Consider the following 20258-nt stretch of genomic DNA (forward strand, 5'->3'; position numbering starts at 1 on the left):
CACAGCTTCAAAGTTTCTATAGTTACACCCTTTATTGGAGTCTAAGAGCAGTCGTTTGCACTATAAACCCTTTTATGACATTTTCTTCCAACGTACGCGTGGGTCTTGCTTGAGAATCCTCAGGATGTGACAGCAATGAGTGGCGCCGCTAATGCCACACTTTTGACGTTGCCATGAGTGGAACCGCGCAGACACAACACCAACACGTACATTCCGTCCGTGAATGGTTTCGGGCACGTAAAAATCCACAGCTGTTGCTGCAACACAAGAAGCATCTGGATCATTTAAATGAGGAAAAGTATCATTTTAAAAAAAAAATCAGTTTTGATTACATATTTAATACCGTTTAACAGTGATCTGCTCATAAGGTTTAACAAGCGAGTTCTGTTTTAATGACTTAGGAAACTGAATTTGCACCAATCTATATCCAATCAGTCTAATAGCTTTCTGTTGGAACTGACCTCCTGACCTTTACATCCTCAGGCTACCTTTGAGGTCATACAAAAATAAATAACTTAAAATCAGTTTTGTGTTCCACCAATGAACTTAACGTACACGTTTCCTGACAGCTGTGGTCAGTCATAACCAATATATACTAATAAAAACTATCCAAGTCCCGGAAACACCTACAGATGCTGTGGAAAAATCCATTTTGTCTGCTGTCCAGACACTGTTGTCTTCACCGACATTCCCACAGACGTAGTAGGCCGCAGCCACCTGTTTACAAAAACATCATCTAGTTTTGTCTCTCATCACATTTCTGATGTCCTCATGTTTGTTAGAGGGTGTACTGAGACAAATCTGATGTTTCAGAAGGACAGGGAGTTTCTTTCCCATGAAGCCGGACAATTGTTTTTGTTCTTTGAATCCTTTTGTAATCTCTTGGTGGCCAAATGATGGAGCGCAAAAAGGTTGGGAATCATCTTCAGTAGAACGTGTTCACTTAATCGCTCCTTCGCAGTACAAAATAAAAACACTTGCACTCGTAATTTGCACGTCCACATTCCTGTGCAGAGCATAAAAACTGTACTTTTGAAGCCCACAGAGTTCACACCAGAGTTCAAGGAGGGCCAAATGTTTATCTGCTCTGTGGTAGCCAGCAGGGAAGTCCAGACATGCCAAAATAGTTCCAACTGCCTCAGGTGATGGCAGCCAGACAACCTAATAACACCTAAATACACAGTTCTCAAATAGATGCTAATGAGCTAGAAATGCTCTAAAATGAAAGTATATTTAAAGATGCCCAAGTGTGTACAATGTTGAAATTTAAAACTATTGTTTTGAGAATATGTGGTGGTTACTCTGTAAACTGTTATGTTCAGTTACTCTGCTGCTGAGTCACAGAAACCTAATTACAAATGTTCTCCATGTCCACTTATTCAGACATATAAAGCGTATGAAGTTACATAATACTGGATGGGAAGGAAAAATAAGGCCAGTCACTTGCCACATAGATCTGTTGAGCAGACCCTCCAGTCCAGCCCTTCGTATGGATCTAATGTGCAGGAATAACACCGCAGGGGCCAAACAGCCAAACCTGACAGAAATAATAACATGATGCAACTGTCATCGGTGTGGGCCTGAGGGCCATATCCTGTTATGGTGCGTCTGGGAGCGGCCATGGCCGTGCCAGGCAGGAACAGACCGCAGCCTCCCACTCTTCACCCGTCTGAATCACTATTTACTCAGACAGGAAGGCCACATGCAAGACAGCTTCATCTGCAGGTCTCGCTCCGTGTCAGCCACTCACTTGTGGCTTTGGCACACAGGCTTTCTGTTTTTCCCTCAGGGCCAAGTTTCTAAAAGTGGACACAAACTAAAAAACCAAACGCTCGGAGGAACAGGCCCAGCCTCGGAAACTGCTGCTTCTCTGAGCTGTCTGGATGCCCCGGCGCCCTCTCCTCCTGGAGAGAAATGATATCATTCCACCCAAATGCTCATGAAGAGCAGATTCATCTGGTGAGAGATGACAGAACATAAATGCATGAATAATTTAAGTAATAAAATGAATAAATTATTTGAAGGACTTTTTAGAGTATCTGAAGTGACTTTAGTCACCTACATGATTTAAATAAATACCTGAATTTGAAGTTTTTTAAACTGTGCTAAAAATCTAGTATTGAAGTATTGTTATGAATGGAAATATGTGCAAATAATTCAGACAGGGAGTAAAAAACTCCCAAAAATGTTTGATATAGAAATGGGTCCTGCACCAGCCTCACCTTAGCAGACCCGTTTTGTTTTTGCTGTTTCAATGTACTGACCCAGTTTTAGAGAAATCAACAAAACTAACAACAATTACTGTTGCAAAAGTTTTAAACATAGAACTCCTTCATTTAGATGTTCAGCAAAAGCCAGAATCAAGGCCCTCATCTGGCCCCACTGCCTCAGTGAGGACCCCTCCATGACCACACTGTGGTGCAGCTTCCTCCCTTTAGAGAGACTGGGTGGGAGTGGGCCAAGCCCTTTTGGTTTTCTGACTGTGTTTGTAGCTGTTGTTGAAGCTATAAAATTAGAATTTTATATGAATTTGATGGGGGTGGAGCTGGCACATGTTTGTGTTGGTAGAGCGAGGAATGTAACCCAGATTGTCAACAGATTCCTGATTCCTGGGATGTGGATGTGACAATGGCCTGTGAAATGTGCTAGACAAGGCACAATCGAAGGCATCTGTCCAATGTTTACCAAGTCTGTGGTAATTTAAGGTCTAATGGGAGTTACGAGGAAACGAGGTCAAAGGTCAGAATATATATGTGCACCATGATGAACAATACAGCAGGGATCCAGGTGATCTGTCAGAGATTATGATGTAAAGAAACACGATCTAACCTGCATTTTCTCTCATATTTGTAAAATCTCCAATCACATGGATATAACATGTTCAATATTTGTCTTCTTTTTTCCTTTTGCATATTTGACACAATGACTTGTTGTCTGGAAGCACTAACCACATTTGCAGCATCACCTAATGAATGAAATAACGCGCACATGAGCTTCAGCTCTGACATTGAGGTGACCTGTAAACCTGGTCTCTGCTGACACCTGGTGGACAGAGACGTTTAACGACGGTCCAGACTCCAGTGTTTGTTGCAACACAGGAGAAGAGGAGACTTGATGAAGATGATGATGAGGATACGACGCCGACCGCTGACTGAGTGTTTCAAAAAATATTAAATCTCATCTTCTTTATCCCTTTCAGTGTTAGGAGGAGAGTGCACATACAGACAGGGCTCTATGTGAGCATTTGTGGGTTTGGAATCTTGCTTAAGGGTACCTCAGCAGTGCTCTGAAGCTTCTGGGACCTTGACCTACTACCACAACAAATTCCATGTTTTTTCCACACTGGAGCTTGAACTGAGAACCCTTTGCTTCGCAGCTTGGCCCCCAACAGACTGAGCATGCACCACCCTACAAAAAGAATCACATTTCCATCTTTTATACCTGAGGTTTTAATTCACTCAGAATGACTAAAGCTCTTGAAATGAGCAAATTGAATATATGGACACATCCTCATATATATATATATATATATGAGGATGTGATAGCAACATAAGGAAGAAGGAACACGAGAAGCTGGAGAAGTACCAAGGGCTGAAGGAGGAGATGGAGAGAATGTGGGGGATGAAGGCAACAGTGGTGATGGGGACACTAGGGGCAGTAACACCCAAGCTGAGTAGATGGCTCCAACAGATACCAGGAACCACACCAGATATCTCTGTCCAGAAGATCCTGCGCAGAACCCTCAGACTCCCAGGCCTCTGGTAGAGGACCCGAGTCTGAAGGAAGGAGGCACCGCCCAGGAGGGCGAGGAAGAGATTTTTTTTAAAAAAATATATAAATCTATATATATGAGAAACCATTTGACACCATTTATTGAGTGTTTAGCATGACAACCTTAAAGAATCAACTTTGTACTGTAAAGCAACAAAGATCTTCAATCATATCTAACTTGCTGTTTATCTTCTGCTGTCCCTGCAACGCCCTGTCCTAAATCTGCTTATGGTTCATTATGAAAGTTCATGTCTGAAGGTTTGTTCCAAAACGTGAATGTTTGAATCAGGTCACACGATTGTGTCATGAATCATTAAAGTTGGCATTTCACAGAAGCTTGCAAGAGCATACAGGCTACATAATCTGACTTTATGCAAACTACAATTAACATAAGAATGTTTCAAAAAGCACCGTGTCTCCCTCATCATGAATCCTTCGTAGACAATGTTAAAAATAAGTCATTTTACCGATAAAGGTTTAATGGTGCTAGAAGCCTCTCAGTCGGACAATGTGACAAATTCACAGTTGCTGACGTTGGAGACACGTGCACTCTCCACACTAACAGTCAGATCATAAATGTGATTTTCAAACCAAATGCCGTTTTTATTACATTCAACACTAGCAGGGCACGGAGCCCTGAAAGATATACACAGATTACACTTCAGTTCAAAAAGACAGCAGGTACATTGTTCCTCAGCTCTGTTGGCAATAAAATGATTTTATGTCTTCATTCATCAGGCACGTGCTCGACTGTTTTTGTTTTTGTTTGAGGTTGACAATTAAAAGATAACAGTATTTTATGATTTAGTGCATCTTTAGTTCATCAATAATTGAGTCTTATTATAGGTCTGATCACTCTGTAGCCCAAGGTGAACAGGTCATTAAGTGTTTATAAATAAAATGCTGTTTAATGTTTTTGTCTTGCCAATATAACGTTTTGTATGTTGTTGAAAATGTGACATTTAATGATGTTAACTGGTAGTAAACCAAGAGCAAAGTTCAAAAGTTCAATGGAACGTTGCTGGTCATATAAAAACAAGGTCAAACACAAAGCCAGCTGATGCAGACGGCAAAGCATTCATTAAAAAAAAAACAAGAGAAAGTTAATCATCTATTGTAGTGGTGCAATCACTGTCCTTGTGATTGTAAAAGATCGCAAAACAAATGAAAGCAGACAAAACTACTCAACAGATCAATGCAAAAGATCAATAATGATAAAGAACTTCCAGAAATGTGCTCAGACCGGATTGTACTGATATGATCAAAGTTCGCTGCGTCATGGGCTGCATGTGCTCTGGCCTGGGAAAATGGCTGCATCTGGCCTTCGAATGCGAAACGGTATTCATACAAATAAAGGCAGGAGGCCCCAAACATTATCAAAAATCGACACGTCTGTAGCAATGTACAGTATGTAATAAACAGGCTAAAACATGCAAAACCACGTGTTTGTTCATTAGACCAGTGAATAAGGGGGGTGTGCTAGTTTCGTTTTGCAGGTTTGGCGATAAGCTGTCGTTCTCTCTCCAGCTCCTTCTCACGTTGCTGCTCCTTCTCCAGAAACTCCTTCTGCTTCTGATGCTGTAGTTTCAAGGCTCTTTTCTTGGGAAAACAGTCACAATAGTTTAAAAACGGCATTCAGCGACAAACTCCTGAGCTAATGATACATCAAAATGTCTGAGATACCTTTAGTTTAGTTGTTTTTTCATGGATGGTGATCATCTCTTTTCTTATGTTGACCAGTTTATTGTGGTACACCTTTGCTTCTGTGAACTATATGCAACACAACCAATTAGAAACCCTGCTAGTTGCTTCTATAATAAGTACAAATGGGAGTCCCACATACCAGTGAATTGAGGTCCAGTAAGGCATTAAACTCTCTGAATTTGGTGACTTCTTGGTCCAGAGTGTCTAACAAGATAAGCTGATTTTGTCTGGTTGAGTCAGAAACGTAAAATTAACACAGACTGAAACCGTCCGTGTCAAAATACATTTTATTTCCCTATGGGAGTTTAAGCATTCAAGAAGTGGCATTCATTCACGCACACCCGTTGAGCCAACACCCCTGTAAAATAAACATCTTCTTTTGGCTGGCTCTGATCTACCTGTTGACCTTGCGTCCAAATAAAAAACAGACTTAAATGATTCAGTTCAATCATATAAATGAACACAATGACCACTTATTTTATTCAGACAAAGAAGGTTAAAAAGCAAGCCTTAATCAATACAACCCTGATAAAACAGTAATTATACTGTTAGGAAACTGCTTAGTCACTGTATGATGGCTGTGCACCAGGCAGGACTCACGTGAGCTCATGGAGGGTTCCTTTGGACTGCTGTAGGTCAGGTAGATAGTGAGCAAGTAAGCCTTCAGTCAGTTTGGCCACGGTCTCCTTATCCACACACACATCCTCTGCACAAGTTGTTTCTTCCTGCTGCTGCACGTCCGGCTGGCTTAACTGCAAATCTGTCAAGCCATATTTGCTATATTCTATATTTATTTAGCCAAAGAGTACTGTTATAATATTAGTAACAGATTTATTTTTATTCTTGGAAAGAAATCCTGAAAACAAACAGAAATTCATAAAACAACACTTTTACGAATTGCAAATTCCCTTAAAAAGGAATTCTGAAAAGCATATGCATATATATATATATATTTTTTTTTTTTTTTTAAAAAGGTGGAACATACAAGCAAATGCAAGAAGCACATTTGTGCTCCTGACACAAAGCTGTTGCATCACTGAAACAGTTGTGATATTCAGTAGCATTAACTTTGAATACACAACCACACATGCACAGAATCGCTTATTCAGGAAATGTTGCAAGGGTTAGGATTTATTGGTTTTAGTGGTGTGCTTTTGTAGTATGATGTTGATTTATTCCTATTTAGTTATGCATTTATTCTTTAAGAGCCGCTGGGCAAGTTTAGAACATATGTGAAGATGTAGCCGAGTAAACATCTTATTCTTAGCAGACATACCTTCAATGTGTGGCATTTCACTCTGGGACGAAGGTGGACATTCCATCCCCTCGACCTCCATGTGCACAACTTCCGTCTAACCCCAAACTGTGTTTCCCAAAACATCAAACGATGCAACAACCAAACGATGGAAATGGTCAGTCATTCACAAAAAAATGAAATAAAAAAAACTTTCACATTATACACAGACAAAAGATAAGTTCTTGATAGAATTAGCTGGGCAAACATTGAGGAAGTGTGTTGCTAACTTGATGTACCACTTGATTTGCATCTGACATATTAGCAGCTGCAGCTCCGCGTACTTTGTACGATTTGCTTCAGTCAAAGCGATCTTACCTGTTCGTAGTTTAAATGCCGACGTGAGTACTTGAAATATGTTTGATGAAAATGTCAAAGGAGGCAACAGTTAAAACGTTGAGATTTGCTGTTGCGTCTGAGGAAAACAGGTCATGTGATTCCTCGTGTGTAAGCACGTGACTGCGACCGGACCCAAGCGTCGCAGTACAACTTCCGGGGTGCAGTGAGGAGGGTTATGGGTCTAACATTTAACTTATTTTACCATGACAGCCCTGATGATAAAACGTTTAAAGTTTGTGACGCATTAGACAACTATTGAGAGGTATGTTGACATCGTGTTCAAAACATTTGCCACGCTTAAAGTTTTTATTCTGTTGTCGCGAGCTGACATGTCGCGAAAGCTAACCTTTGCATGCTAGCACGAATCTGTCAGGAACTCAAACTTTATCAGGTCATGTGGGAGTGTTTTTGACCTGCCTTCATCGTATAAAGGCACGGACGGCCGGGTGACATTGTTAGGTGTGTTTGTGCTTAGTTTACATCGTTGTTCTCACACTTTTCCCTGTTACTGTCCTCCAGGTCCTGAATGAAAAAAAAAAAAATCCAACTTTCCAAACCAGCACTTCTTCAACAATGCGAACCATCATCTCAGGAGATTTTAAGCTTTAACTCCAGACTGAAAATCAGTGGATATAACATTTCCCTCGCCGTTATTTAAGATGTCAGCTGCGAACCTTTTCAACAAAGTGCGGTCCACCTTCAGGAGGGATCCAGCCGGCCTGGACCTTAATGACACTACTCCAATTGATTTCTCCGACGAACTGGTGGAGGATGAACCTCCCAGATTTAACCACCTTAAGGTGGTTGTGTCTGGAGAGACATCAGGCTTTGCTGCCGGAGCATCGGCCAACGGGGTGGCGGTGAACACGCTGGTAGTGACCGATGATGATGATTCCCTGATCGAGTCTTCCAGTATGGGCAGCAGTTCTGGGTCAAATACGCACCCTTGCGACAACTGTACCAAGAGGAGGGAGATGATGAAAAACAAAAAGGTCATGAAGAAGCTTGTGATTGCAGCTGTGCTGTATTTGCTTTTCATGACGGCGGAAATTATAGGTAGGTACATGAAGAATGAGCATCTTGATGATATGTGTACGCTGGTACAACGAAACCTTAGGACCAATTTCCCCCAGAGACGGTGAGGGCTTCAAAACTGTTTGAACTGTGCATTTAAGTTTAAAAGGAATAGATAATAAAGCATCGGCATTCGGCAGGTTTTCCTGCAGTTTTACACCTCGGACAGGAAACAATAGTGCTCACTTAACCCAGTTGATCCCGGGATTAGATTAATATATTTGAATACAACCTACGCAGACGCTGCCAAAGTAAAGAGTGTTTTCAGCCTGGTTTAAATGACACCTTTAGGAACTCTGATGATGATGTGGTTTTATTATGTCTATCAATTTTAATTCCAGAAACGTTTTCTTCATCATCCACGTTTTGTTTTGTTTACAGGTGGTTATGTGTCAAACAGCTTGGCTATTATGACTGATGCTGTGCACATGCTAACGGATGTGGTGGGAATTTTGTTTTCTCTGTTGGCCCTTTGGCTCTCCAACAAACCACCGACCAAGAGATTCACTTTTGGACTGCATCGCCTCGGTAAGTCCCTGGTTTCAGGGGCCTTTACACACCCCCTCATTGACCCAGTTTTCCTTTACTGAAATGATTGTTAATGCATGTGTTATTTCACTCTTATTTTCATTATTTAAACTGTAAATTTGCTGTTTGTGCCAGTAAAGATGTCTATAGAACCATAAAGTGCTGCCTGATTATTAACTGCATTGATATTACTGAAAACTACAAAAACACATATCAGATGCTATTTTCCATATTTTACCTTAAGCCACACTTACAATTATGTTTAAAGTGAAACTGGAATAGCATGTTTGGAAATAAAGACTTGTAACATGTTATTTGTTTTGTTGAATTTGCCATGGGGACTCCCACGGGGAGAAAACCTAAAAGCCTGATAGAAAGAACTGAGTGGACACATTTTGTTATGACTCAGTTCAGCAGAAAGAATGTTTTTTTGTCACAGACTAATCATTTTTAAATGTCGCCGATATTTTGGTCATATATAGCTTTATATCAGGTCCTTCCATTAGCTATAAAGGTGCTTATCACTGCTTTGTAATCCTTTTGTTGTTCTAGAGGTGATATCTGCAGTCCTCAGTGTTGCACTCATCTACATTCTCACGGCCGTATTGGTCTACGAAGCTGTGCTACGGACAGTAAGCCAAGACTTTGACATCGATGGAGACGTCATGCTCATCACTGCAGCTGTAGGGGTGGCTGTCAACATCGTGTAAGTGAAAAGCAACTGTTAGAGGGCTACAGTTGAGAGCTTAAAGCCTCAGTGCTGACATCCATGTATGATGATACCAAACTGCTGTGGGACCGCAGTAGTCGTCAATTTGCCAAATTACTGTGTGACTTTGCTGGCAAAGCTTGGGTTAAAAGTGTTTTAAAGCAGGCGCTCCTGTGTTTAAGCTGTTCAGGCCTTGGACTGTAAAATCCTGTTTCCTCTAAAGAACACACACATGAGTCCTTTGTGAAGAGTTTCTCTTTGTTTTACCTCTTTAGCATGGGTTTCCTGTTAAACCAAGATGGCCATCTCCACTCACACGGCCACGGTCACTCTCATGCTCATGGCCATGGTCACTCTCACTCTCGTGGCCACGGCCACTCTCACGGTGCTTCGGGTTCACCAGAAACCACGCAGAAGCAACACGGCAGCCTGGCTGTGAGAGCTGCCTTCATCCATGCTCTGGGTGACCTTTTCCAGAGTGTCGGGGTGCTTATAGCTGCCTATGTGGTCCGTTTTAAGGTATCCTGCCATTTTAAGGATTATTAGACACACATTCATCCTAGTTTTATGAACCCTATATTTTATGAGGTTATTATATTGAAATTAGTACATTAATTAAATAGAATGGCTTCATTCAGATGTGATTTAAGCTTTTGATTTCACAGCCGGAGTTAAAGTTGGCGGATCCCATCTGCACCTACGTCTTTTCCATTCTGGTTCTCGTGACAACAGTCCGTATCATCCGTGACACAGTGGTTATTGTTCTCGAGGGTAAGTCCTTGGTATTCGGGTTCTGGATGTTTATACCGGCTGTTTAGACTCATTTAGATGAATAATTATGATACTGATGATACCTACAATTTCCCTCCATTCTGTCAGGTGTTCCCAGGCACCTGGACACTCTGCAAATCAAAGAGGATCTTCTGAAGCTGGACGACGTCCAAGCAGTGGTCGAGCTGAATGTCTGGGCGCTGACGACTGACAAGACTGCAGCCTTAGTGCATCTACAGCTTAGTAAGAAAATAACATTAGATTCCTAAATAGAAAACTATTGGAAAATGTATTTGAGTGAAGCGGATGAAAATACACAATCTAAATGAAATAATTCAACAGAAATTATACATTATCATTATTATTATTTTTATTATTTTCAGTGGTATTTCCCATTAATCCAAGTGGGACATGTGGCTGCTTTATTAATCATTTACAGACTGTTTTTGTCTGTTTGGAAAACAGCATTGTAAAATCTATCTTTACCGGCCTACAAGATAACAGACATTTTCTAGAAATTAGTTAAGTGTATTCCAAAATAGTTGTTTTATATGAAAGGTAATTAAATCTACCTCCTATATTTACGTATATCAGTATCTATATATGCTCTAATTATGACCAACCTTTTGTGACTTCTCTTTCTTCTGCACCCGTTGCGTGTCTGCTATCTGTGACACGTTGAACCTGTTTCTGGTATTCTACACTTTGTGATTGTGTCAGCGTTACATCGAAGCATTCCAGACAATGTTTTGCGTTAGAAAAGTACAGGCGTAATGAATCAACATCTAAGGTTAATACTTATCTCACTAAAGAGAAAGATTCCATAACACACCTTTTCCCTGTTATATCTCCAAAGTATAAACCTTGATGATGATAATAGGCCACGTTTCTGATGGCCATTAATGTTGTGCGTTAATTGTCCCTTTAAAAGATAAACATTTATGGAGATTGCCGGTATAAAGGTGGTGTAACTGAAGTTTTATCTGCCGTTATTTTTGCGTTCATAGGGCCCTCTAGTGGCAACAAATGGGAGGACGTTCAATCCAAGGCTCGCCATCTCCTCATGCGCACTCACGGTCTGAGCCGGTGCACCGTACAGGTCCAGACGTACCGAGAGAGGCTGGAACACTCCTGTGATAACTGCCGTCAGTCTGTGGCCTGAAGACAGACTGGAAGTGACTGACTTGTGCAGTGCAGGAAGCAGATGGTGGTGGGAGAGGGCCCGGCTGAATGTGCAGGATGTTTGTGAAGTGTGGCGTGCTGACAGAAAGCTGCAGAGGCACATTTCTAATTAATGCAGCTCAATTCTGCTCCTGTGCTTCAAAGTTTTTGGGAGAGGAGTTAAAGGTATGTAAAATTTAAAAAAAAAAAAAAAAAAAAAAAAAAAAAAGACCTCTTAATTCACCATGAAAGCCTATTTCAGTCAGTAACTTTTTATGTTATGCTTTGATTTATTCAATGCACTTATTTTTTTGGACAGTTGTAATTTTCTTTTTTTGTTGTTGCTTCTACATTTGATGTCTGTTAAAGTGTGTATTATCCTAATAAGGAATTCATTAAGTACAGTTTATAATGTGAGGAAGAATTGGAGGAGGAAGTGTTATTGTGATGCTTTAGATGTTACATAAACATCACCATTTTTCAGCCAAAGTCTCTGAAAGTATTACTGACCAACATGTGGACTAAAAACACTTTAAACACCTTTATTCTCTTCCGTGTCTTAATTATTTGACAACCATAAGTGTGATTGTGAGTGCGGTGGTGGCTGGAATGACACCAGCATGGTCGGAGCCAAACAACCTCAACATTTCATTGAAAACAAGCACACAAACCCATCAGGAATTATGTGTTAAAAATTACCTGTTGTAATTTTCTTTTCTTTCTTTATATGCTGATGTTAATCATCAAGAACAATCAGTTGCTGGATTGCTGTTTTTCTTTGTAATAAAATTTTCAATCACTCTGGATGTTTTTATTGTTATGGTTAAATCTATCTCCATAAATCTTATTAGTTGGTGACCTGGTTTGTTCCTATCTTTTTCCATTTAGGGACACTTTCCCACTTCAACGCTAGGCGGCGTCGTTTAACGAACATTTAACATTTTTCCGTTTGGAATAATTTGGTATTAATTGTTCAGTTCTAATCAATTGTGTCGCATTATGGGGGAATTATATCATGTTTTGAATGTGTGAATTTGAATATGAATAGAATATGAATAGATTTTAAATTAAATCTCAAAGGCAGGTTTGATTTTTTTTTTTAAGGGTTAAAAGCTGGAACAGTGTTTTATATTTGTGACATTATGAAAATGTATATTTTACACAAAACTGGACTGAACATTAACACGTCCAAAGTTTATCATTGGTTACATGCAAACAGGGAGCGTCTCGGTTTCCAGGCAACATCCGGCTCAACAGAAAGCCACTAAACCAAAAGTGAGAGAGTGTCTCTGCGGGTCGCAGTCAAGTCAAGAGTTTACTTTAGAACATCCACCTGATGCGCTGCGTCCTTGTCTAACCTCAGCAGGCATCGGTTCCAGTCCTGTTATGCTCTCAGGTACATTATTTAAAGTGAAAGCTGGTCAGGAGAGGTCACTTCCTGCATGAGTTAATCAACTGATGGCAGGCGGGGAATTCCATTTCTGTGCTTTACTCATATCCCAGTCACGTGGTCTCTGGTCTCAGACGGTCACGTCCACACTTCACACACCTTCCTCCTTTGTCTAAATGTTTCTATGGCTAAACTCTGGGGTCGCACACACTTTGACTGGTGTGTGTCTCTGGCATCACATTAAATTTGAGTCAAAACTATTACAGTTAAATTTCTCGATTCAAGATACAGGAAAATCCAGATAGAAGTTAAGAGTAAATAAGTGAGAAACATAGAAGGAAGTAAAACCAACTGGCCTGCTGCGTGCAGACACACCCAACACTGTCATCTTGGTGTGGTTCAGTCTTTCACATTCATTATTAATGAAATCATTTATCTCCACAAGGGAAGCACAATGAAGCACAGAAGCACTCAGACACTGAGCGTCTGTTCACTCACCTGACCACACTCAGCTTTAATAATCATTAGTTTAACCCCAATCTAGTGTCTTAATAGCTGTAAACTGTGGAAATGGTTGAAGAGGCAGGCTGATGCGGCCATCACCCCGCTGCAGGTGTCTGCATGGCTCCCTGAGTGCTGATTCAGTGCTTTTAGATTCACCTTCTGCTCATCATGATAGAAGTTGAACTTCAGCGTTAATGAAAGAAACAAGAAAAAGGGCCTAAAAAACACAATTTGCCCCTTTTTTAACCTGTGAGATGGCCTGACTTGACATGTGATGTTATCCTTTTAAACTTTTTATATTACAGCTTTACTGTGGCTCACTTTATTGTTGTCGTTCTGGGAATCAGTCTTTTATAGCCTTTGTTACTTTCTCTTTAATGCTTTATATTCAAACCTTTTTGTGCTTTTGTTGGCTCAGTTTTACTTTCCTTCCTGTTTTCTGAGCCTCATTTCTATCTTTACTTTTACTTTTACCCTCGTGCACCCCTGGATATCTTTTATGTCGATCATTTGCATATTGCATTACTGTACAGGCGGGTAGCTGATTCTGCACTCTTCATCAGGTTTAATGACATTTCCAACACACAGCAAAGCCTGAAAAACAGGTTAGCATCTGCTCTCCTTTCTGTCAACAAAGCCATCGTAATTTCCAGAATTTGAGAATATTAAACCTAATCTGTTTGAGATTGATTCAAAACTGAAATCACACGTTTGTTTTTCTTCTTACAGAAAGGTTTGAAAACAGTTGTTGTTCACACTAATTTATGAACAGAAACACATTTTCACACATTTCTAGTGTGTTCACATTTTTAAGAGGCTGCTGCTTGACACACACATGAATATACTATAGAGACGGTGGTTTTCAAGTTGAGACCTTTGCAGATGGACGACCTTGAGGTGGATATTTACAGTCCAGGGTGAAACCCCACCAGTGGAGCAGAAGCGTTTCCGCACACTGAGTGTTAAATCATTCTAGTTGGTGCAGAAAGGATTCTGTTAGACTGATGAGGGGCAGACAAGGAGACAGCAGCTGACTGCCTTCCTTTCCTTCTATTCGGGCTTCATTTGGTGAGTTTCTTCACGAGCTCCAGCTCCTCCACTGGTTTCCACTGTTGATTAATAGTGAGGAGCTGCCAGAAATGGAAGGAAATTCACTTAAGTTCCTTGTTATTCAAATATGCAAGAATTACACATAATAAAACTGAAAGCAAGGAGGGAGATTGCCCGTTCCTCATACAAATATGATCACCCATAAAAACAGACTGATATGATCATATTTTCTTGTGCAGTGACTCAGCAAACAGCAGCTTGAGAATGAATCGCAGTCTTATATTGGTCGTACATTTAAAAACAACCAAAGGTGATAAACTATGATGATTTGTTAGTAAAGGCTTGTTACCTTCTGAGGTTTTGATGGGTCTACCTTCTCCCACGGTTCTGGGTTGTAGGACTTATTCAGGCTAAAAATGAATGTGAATGAGAGTTCTGCATCAGTAGAGGGCATTTGTACCTCAAAGTCTACCAGCTATAATACATCTGGTACAATTAATTGAACGTAATAAATAATGGACAAAATAATACAAATGACTCACATAACATCAGGTTTCGTAAATAGAAAATACAAAGCAGCGGTGGTGGCTCCTGTTGCAGCAAACGCCATGAAGCCTATCAGAGGGATCAGCTGCAACGCACATGTTTTTTAAGGACGTTGTTATAAACGCATTTTACATCCAGCTCATCTTATTCTATATATTAAAAAAACAAACAACAAAAAACAAACAAAAAACCTCACCTCCTTCTTCTTCCTCAGCATTTGGAAAAATCCAGCCATCTCTAATATTCAAAATATCAAACTGCTTGAAAAAAGCAAGAATGATATTGGATGAAGGCAGCGCGTCCGAGATGCAGCTGCGTGTGGCAGGTCTCACCTGTTGAGAGAGCAAAGTCCTTCGAATGTCTGGCCACAACATCCGGTTAGAACACTGTGAAATGGATGAAAGCGCAGACGAGGTACAAAGCACGTAGACAGAGATCACTTCCTGCAGTAAAATTCTGCCTCGGGTCGCAATTTCAGATCCACATTAATGAGGATCAATATCGTTTTGGGCGACATACAGCGCCCCCTTGGGGTCAGATATAGAACGTACACTTTTAACACACACACGCACACACACACACGCACACACAAATGATTTCGTTGTTCGGGAACATAATACCACAAAAATAGTATAATTAACGTCACTTTACTGACTTTCTTTTAATAATAATATATTAAAACATATATGACCATGATAAATGTCTTGTTAATGGGACGTTTTAATATTAGACCTGGAAAAACCAAACGTGCATGCATGAAACCTCAAAATAAAATCATATTGGCTCTTTATGTTTTAGTTGTAGCGTTTAATTTGGCTATGTAGACCAGAAACATTTAGACTTTCTGAAATTGTCAAAAATGGGATATTTTTAAATTACAAGAAACGTTTGTGGATATTGCTGTAAATGTGCTAGCGTTAGGCAAAAGGCTAATTATCAACTGTAGTATTCCAGACCAATGCCATTAAATACTTAAAACAAAGTCATAAAGGTCAAAGTTCAAAACACCCACAGAAACAAAATAAACTTGCCCAGAGACTAGTAGAGGATTAAATTTGCTGATTAAAATGTAATTGGGTCACAAGAGAAAGGAACTAAAGTCCCAGTTTTTCACAATGGCAAAAAATATATTTAATTATGTTGTGTTGTGCAACATATGTGATTGTAATTGTAAAAATCCTCAATAGTTTTCTAAAGAAAAGTAATTTTGACTCAGTCATTTCATAAGTAGCTTGCATGCAGAAAAAGTCTGCATATCAACTGTCAAAATGGGATATAAACTGTAATTAACAGTTAAGATTACAGAGAAACACTAGATAAACGGTGCAGTCTTTGAAGTGGCAAAATTTGATGGAATTAAAATGATCAGACAATTCCAAAGAAATTGTGACTGTCTCTGGCCTGTCAGCTCCCATTAACTCCCAACACAACCTGCAAGACAGTCAAGTGTCTCTTTTTCAAACTTGCCCTGTATTATGTACTTCCACAGGTATCGACTCTGATTTTTCCATAGTCATCTATGGTTTTAATGCAATGTAACAATATTACGTTGTTTTGAATAAAAGCAAAGCTAGATACAGGTTGACGCTTCTTAAGCGTTAATATTCAAATCTACTGCAGTAGTTCAAAAGGTAAATGGAAAAAACCCCCAAAAAAGCAGTCTGTCCAAAAGTGCTTTATTATCTGGGTGTTTTCTGATAGCTGTTGATTTGCTGTTCAGTAAGAGAGGGCCTCATTCTGCTGAGGGCCTGAACGAAGTATCTGTGTTTAAGGGCTGAAGCCTCCAAGTTCTCCTCTTGAAGGGCCAACAGAGCAGCCTAAAAAATAAAACATGTTTAAAAGCCAGAGACTCTCTCTCGTAGAGAGCTACAGTGATATTGTGTACTCCATAACCAGGAGTATTTCTGCATTGTTGCTACCTCTTTGCAGAGATTTTGTAGGTCCGCTCCAGAGTAAAGCTCTGTTTTTTCCACCAGCTCTTCCAGACATACATCTGGGCCAAGGGGCATCGACTCTGTACACACCTTCAGGATGCACAGCCGAGCCTGCAACCACATCAATAATAAAGTTCAATAAAATACAACAAATAAAAATACAAGTAAAATAAAGCAAATGTGTATATGACATTAAAAAAAAACAGTATACTGTGAAGACATGTACTTACCTGCTGGTCAGGTGGCGGGATGTAGATAATGTGGTCAAGCCGGCCTGGTCGGAGCAAGGCACTGTCTAAGCATTCAGGCCTGTTTGTGGCTGCTATCACCATCACATCTTTGTTGCAGACTTCTTGGTGGTCCATCTGTTGACCACCACAAATACACTGACGTAATGAGACAATTACTAATGGGCAGATCTTTGAGAAGCGAGAGGATTGACCTTCTCCAGCGCGTGACCCTCCTCCACTCCCTCTGCCTGCAGCACCTTTGCTCCTCTCCTCTCTACGGTCTTCAAGCCAATTCCATCCATCTCATTCAGAAGCACTGACAGAAGGCGTGTGTGCGCGCTGTTAGCCCCATTAGCGCTGGACCGTGAGCTAATCAATGAGTCGATCTCATCAAGGAACAGGATGGACGGAGCGCAGGCCCGGGCCTGGTGAAACAGCTGTGGAGGGGTAATGGTTTCATGTCAGTGGTTGAGACAGGCGGGTGGATTTACAGTTTACAGGAGAGAAGACAGAACCTGCGCCAAGGCCTTCTCCGAGTCTCCGACATAGGGTGAGTAGAGGTCAGCACCACTGACAGAGAGGAAGGCACAGTGGGATGAGGAGGCCACAGCCCTAACGAGCGTTGTCTTTGCACAACCCGGGGGTCCATACAGCAGCACGCCACGAGGCCGGTGCAGGCCCATTCGAACAAACGCCTCAGGATATCTCATGGGCCACTCGACACTCTTTCATTTCAGTTAATGTAAAAATAAACAATAAATCCATTAGGACATTAGCCCGGGCCACAGAATTGCACACTCTCCAATTAAACCGCCGGTATTAAGTTACTCGTCACCTGTCGTAGTTTGAATTTGACTTCATCCAGGCCTCCTATCTGCTCCCAGGACACCGGAGAAAGTTCTGTCCTGCCCAGGCTGCCCCGCAAACAGGAAGGCAGCACCACCTTTAGTGCCTCCTGGAAGTGTTTCATACCTATGGTCTGCTCTCTTAAATACTGTGGAAAAACAAGGCAACAATTGATGAGTGGAGCTGCATGCAAATTGAGGTGGGCCTACACATTTCCTCAGAGGAAAAGATTGCATTGTGTTTTTAAGGATGTGTCAACCTTGTTGTCCTCCCTGATGGCGTTCATTGCAGCTTCCCGACAAAGAGCACTAAGATCTGCTCCTACGTATCCAGTCGTCTGCTGTGCAAGCTCTGCCATGTCCACACTGGGACAAACAGGCATCCCGGCACACAGAACAGTCAAGATGGCCTTTCTCTGCTGTACGGTTGGAGGGCCAATGATCACCTTAAGGAAGCAGGTTCATCTCAGTACCTACAACACCTTCAGATGGTCATGTGTATGTACTGGATTTTATGATGTACCTCTCTGTCGAATCTTCCAGGCCTGCGCAGTGCTGGGTCTAAGCTGTCCGGACGATTGGTGGCACCTACGACCAGGAAGCGATCTGACTGATCCACGCCGTCCATCAGCGTCAGGAGCTGAGCAACCAGTCGATTCTCTGGTGCTGAGGAGCTGGTTCTCTTCGGACACAGGGAGTCCAGCTCGTCCAAGAAGAGCACGCAGGGACCCTCTTCTGCAGCAAATCGAGCACGCTCAAACACAGCCCGCAGCTTCTCCTCACTCTCACCCGGCCGTGAGCCCACAACCTGGAGTAAGCAGTTACGCCGTCCATCAACAAGACTCGAATGGAAGAATCTGCCCAACAGTGACCCGACCTCTGTCCAGCAACAGGTGGAATGGTGGTCGGTGTGTGTTCAATGTCTTTAATGTATGGACATGTATTTTACCTTGACGACAAGAACTTGATTGTCATTCACCAGCTTCTGAACTATTTATGAATTTGCAAAATCATAAGTGACAGTATAAAATTGTAAATCACTAAAATAGACTGGTGTAACACACTTTCCGTATGACAAACAGCTTTAATTAAGCTGGTAGCTCTCTGACAGGCGAATTGATGTTTTTACCTCTGGCCCTCTGGTCACCACCAGGCTGGCTCCAACCTCACCCGTCACTTTGTGGATCAGCTGAGTCTTACCAACACCTGGGGGACCAACAAGGAGCACCCCCCTGGGACATGTCACACAAAGCGAGGTCAATGTGCCTGGATAGAGGAGAGGCAGCTGCAGTATTTCCTTTAGGGAGGCACTTACCTGAAACAGAGAAAGGAATAGATGAAATTTGCCCTGCTGGAAGCACTGATCATATAATTCCATTACACTAATTCACAAACCTCCTCCAGTCCCCCCAGTGGGACCATATTCTGGTTCTGCAGCTGGCTGTTGTAGTACCGGGCAGTCAGGATACCAACTATCTCTAAACCCGTTTTTGAGGTAATTAATCCACCACTGACAGAATCCGATTTGATGTCCTCAATAACAACATATTTAATATCTGTATCAAAATCCTCCAGGTTTACCACAAACGTTGTTTGCACATACAAACCCTTCAGCATGTCTTTAACGAGCTCGTGAATGAGGCGTGAAGGGGTGCGTTTTTTAAATTCAACGCTCCCGACGATCACAGTTGTCTTGACACATCTGAGGATGGAGCAGGTTACCGGCGTGATCTTGCTATGATCCATTTGAAGTTGTGTTGGAGGGTGGGACATCAGACCGGGGGATGAAACTTTAAGATCTGTCTGCAGGAAACCCTCGGCCAGGTCTGTCCGTGGCCAAGCTGTGCACAAGCAACTTCCACGGGGGAACGAGATCAGCAAAGGAGAGCCAAGACTCAAACCCAACGCTGACATCAACGCCGGGCCCATCCTGCATCTCTGAGATCCTTGATCTGATGGATCCACCGGCAGCAGTCTCACAGACATCCTGACAAGAGCCACTCAGGCAACAGGACAACGTTACTTGTTGGACACAGGCTAACTTCACTTACATTAAGCCAGGCTAAGTGCTGCTAAAGGTTCGTTTTCAGCTGTGAAAAATACCGTTTTAGCTCTGCTGCCACATCGTTGCATACCAAATTTACGTTTCAGTATGGGATAAATGGTACCCGTTTTTTGAATAGCGACAGAAAAGAGGCTAATGTTTATAACGCCCATGTGGCTGTTAAAAGAATGAGTTGGCCAATAAAAGCCTTTTCCTGCGAATACAGCTTGCTTACTTGAAACATGAATATCCAATTATTGTTATACAAAAATGATATGAACTGATATTTATCGTATTCATTTACGTTGTTTATGTTTCCAAAGCCATCACGTGAACGATAGTGTTTTAACGACCGAGGTAAGCC

General features: G+C 41.5%; 4 protein-coding genes across 5 annotated transcripts; 1 reads left to right on the forward strand and 3 right to left on the reverse strand.

Annotated features, from left to right (window-relative positions):
* Nucleotides 1–4350: 4350 nt before the first annotated feature.
* On the reverse strand, nucleotides 4351–7314 carry bloc1s6 (biogenesis of lysosomal organelles complex-1, subunit 6, pallidin). Of its 2 annotated transcripts, none has more exons than XM_057013991.1 (6): nucleotides 7088–7314; nucleotides 6752–6838; nucleotides 6076–6235; nucleotides 5615–5702; nucleotides 5455–5541; nucleotides 4351–5370 (listed from the first exon to the last, which is right to left on the reverse strand). In XM_057013991.1, exons 2-6 carry the CDS (start codon nucleotides 6810–6812, stop codon nucleotides 5251–5253), a joined length of 516 nt encoding a protein of 171 aa, XP_056869971.1. In that variant the 5' UTR covers nucleotides 6813–6838; nucleotides 7088–7314; the 3' UTR covers nucleotides 4351–5250. The 2 variants fall into 2 exon arrangements, with proteins under 2 accessions (XP_056869971.1, XP_056869980.1); XM_057014000.1 differs by having other exon boundaries at nucleotides 6752–6855; nucleotides 7088–7216.
* slc30a4 (solute carrier family 30 member 4) lies at nucleotides 7230–12157 on the forward strand. The gene is made up of 8 exons (XM_057013944.1): nucleotides 7230–7370; nucleotides 7628–8164; nucleotides 8564–8710; nucleotides 9263–9416; nucleotides 9695–9938; nucleotides 10085–10190; nucleotides 10299–10433; nucleotides 11198–12157. Exons 2-8 carry the CDS (start codon nucleotides 7768–7770, stop codon nucleotides 11350–11352), a joined length of 1338 nt encoding a protein of 445 aa, XP_056869924.1. The 5' UTR covers nucleotides 7230–7370; nucleotides 7628–7767; the 3' UTR covers nucleotides 11353–12157.
* Nucleotides 12158–13790: 1633 nt separating this feature from the next.
* c2h15orf48 (chromosome 2 C15orf48 homolog) lies at nucleotides 13791–15300 on the reverse strand. The gene is made up of 4 exons (XM_057014012.1): nucleotides 15038–15300; nucleotides 14838–14926; nucleotides 14645–14705; nucleotides 13791–14375 (listed from the first exon to the last, which is right to left on the reverse strand). The coding sequence occupies exons 1-4, from the start codon at nucleotides 15074–15076 to the stop codon at nucleotides 14307–14309; spliced, it is 258 nt and encodes an 85-aa protein (XP_056869992.1). The 5' UTR covers nucleotides 15077–15300; the 3' UTR covers nucleotides 13791–14306.
* Nucleotides 15301–16500: 1200 nt separating this feature from the next.
* On the reverse strand, nucleotides 16501–20166 carry afg2b (AFG2 AAA ATPase homolog B). Its single transcript, XM_057013930.1, has 10 exons — nucleotides 19246–20166; nucleotides 18980–19165; nucleotides 18374–18658; nucleotides 18111–18296; nucleotides 17841–17999; nucleotides 17521–17730; nucleotides 17218–17442; nucleotides 17006–17140; nucleotides 16761–16886; nucleotides 16501–16658 (listed from the first exon to the last, which is right to left on the reverse strand). Exons 1-10 carry the CDS (start codon nucleotides 19834–19836, stop codon nucleotides 16521–16523), a joined length of 2241 nt encoding a protein of 746 aa, XP_056869910.1. The 5' UTR covers nucleotides 19837–20166; the 3' UTR covers nucleotides 16501–16520.
* Between the last annotated feature and the right edge of the window lie 92 nt (nucleotides 20167–20258).

The sequence above is a fragment of the Takifugu flavidus genome, chromosome 2, assembly GCF_003711565.1.
Source record: "Takifugu flavidus isolate HTHZ2018 chromosome 2, ASM371156v2, whole genome shotgun sequence".
Taxonomy (NCBI): Eukaryota; Metazoa; Chordata; class Actinopteri; order Tetraodontiformes; family Tetraodontidae; genus Takifugu; species Takifugu flavidus.

Bases quoted from the DNA above. Each gene is read 5' to 3' on its own strand.
- afg2b (XM_057013930.1), bottom strand. From the start codon at position 19,836: ATGTCTGTGAGACTGCTGCCGGTGGATCCATCAGATCAAGGATCTCAG. The intron at 19,166-19,245 runs GTTTGTGAATTA...TCTCTGTTTCAG, and splicing joins CACTGGGGGGACTGGAGGAG to GTAAGTGCCTCCCTAAAGGA. The intron at 17,141-17,217 runs GTCAATCCTCTC...GGTGGTCAACAG, and splicing joins AGGGTCACGCGCTGGAGAAG to ATGGACCACCAAGAAGTCTG.
- c2h15orf48 (XM_057014012.1), bottom strand. From the start codon at position 15,076: ATGGCTGGATTTTTCCAAATGCTGAGGAAGAAGAAGGAG. The intron at 14,927-15,037 runs GTGAGGTTTTTT...TGTGCGTTGCAG, and splicing joins TGCTGAGGAAGAAGAAGGAG to CTGATCCCTCTGATAGGCTT. The intron at 14,706-14,837 runs GTGAGTCATTTG...ATTCATTTTTAG, and splicing joins TTTACGAAACCTGATGTTAT to CCTGAATAAGTCCTACAACC.
- bloc1s6 (XM_057013991.1), bottom strand. From the start codon at position 6,812: ATGGAGGTCGAGGGGATGGAATGTCCACCTTCGTCCCAGAGTGAAATG. The intron at 6,236-6,751 runs GTATGTCTGCTA...ATGGCTTGACAG, and splicing joins TGAAATGCCACACATTGAAG to ATTTGCAGTTAAGCCAGCCG. The intron at 5,542-5,614 runs GTATGTGGGACT...TGTTGCATATAG, and splicing joins TACTGGACCTCAATTCACTG to TTCACAGAAGCAAAGGTGTA.
- slc30a4 (XM_057013944.1), top strand. From the start codon at position 7,768: ATGTCAGCTGCGAACCTTTTCAACAAAGTGCGGTCCACCTTCAGGAGG. The intron at 9,417-9,694 runs GTAAGTGAAAAG...TTACCTCTTTAG, and splicing joins GGGGTGGCTGTCAACATCGT to CATGGGTTTCCTGTTAAACC. The intron at 10,191-10,298 runs GTAAGTCCTTGG...CCATTCTGTCAG, and splicing joins AGTGGTTATTGTTCTCGAGG to GTGTTCCCAGGCACCTGGAC.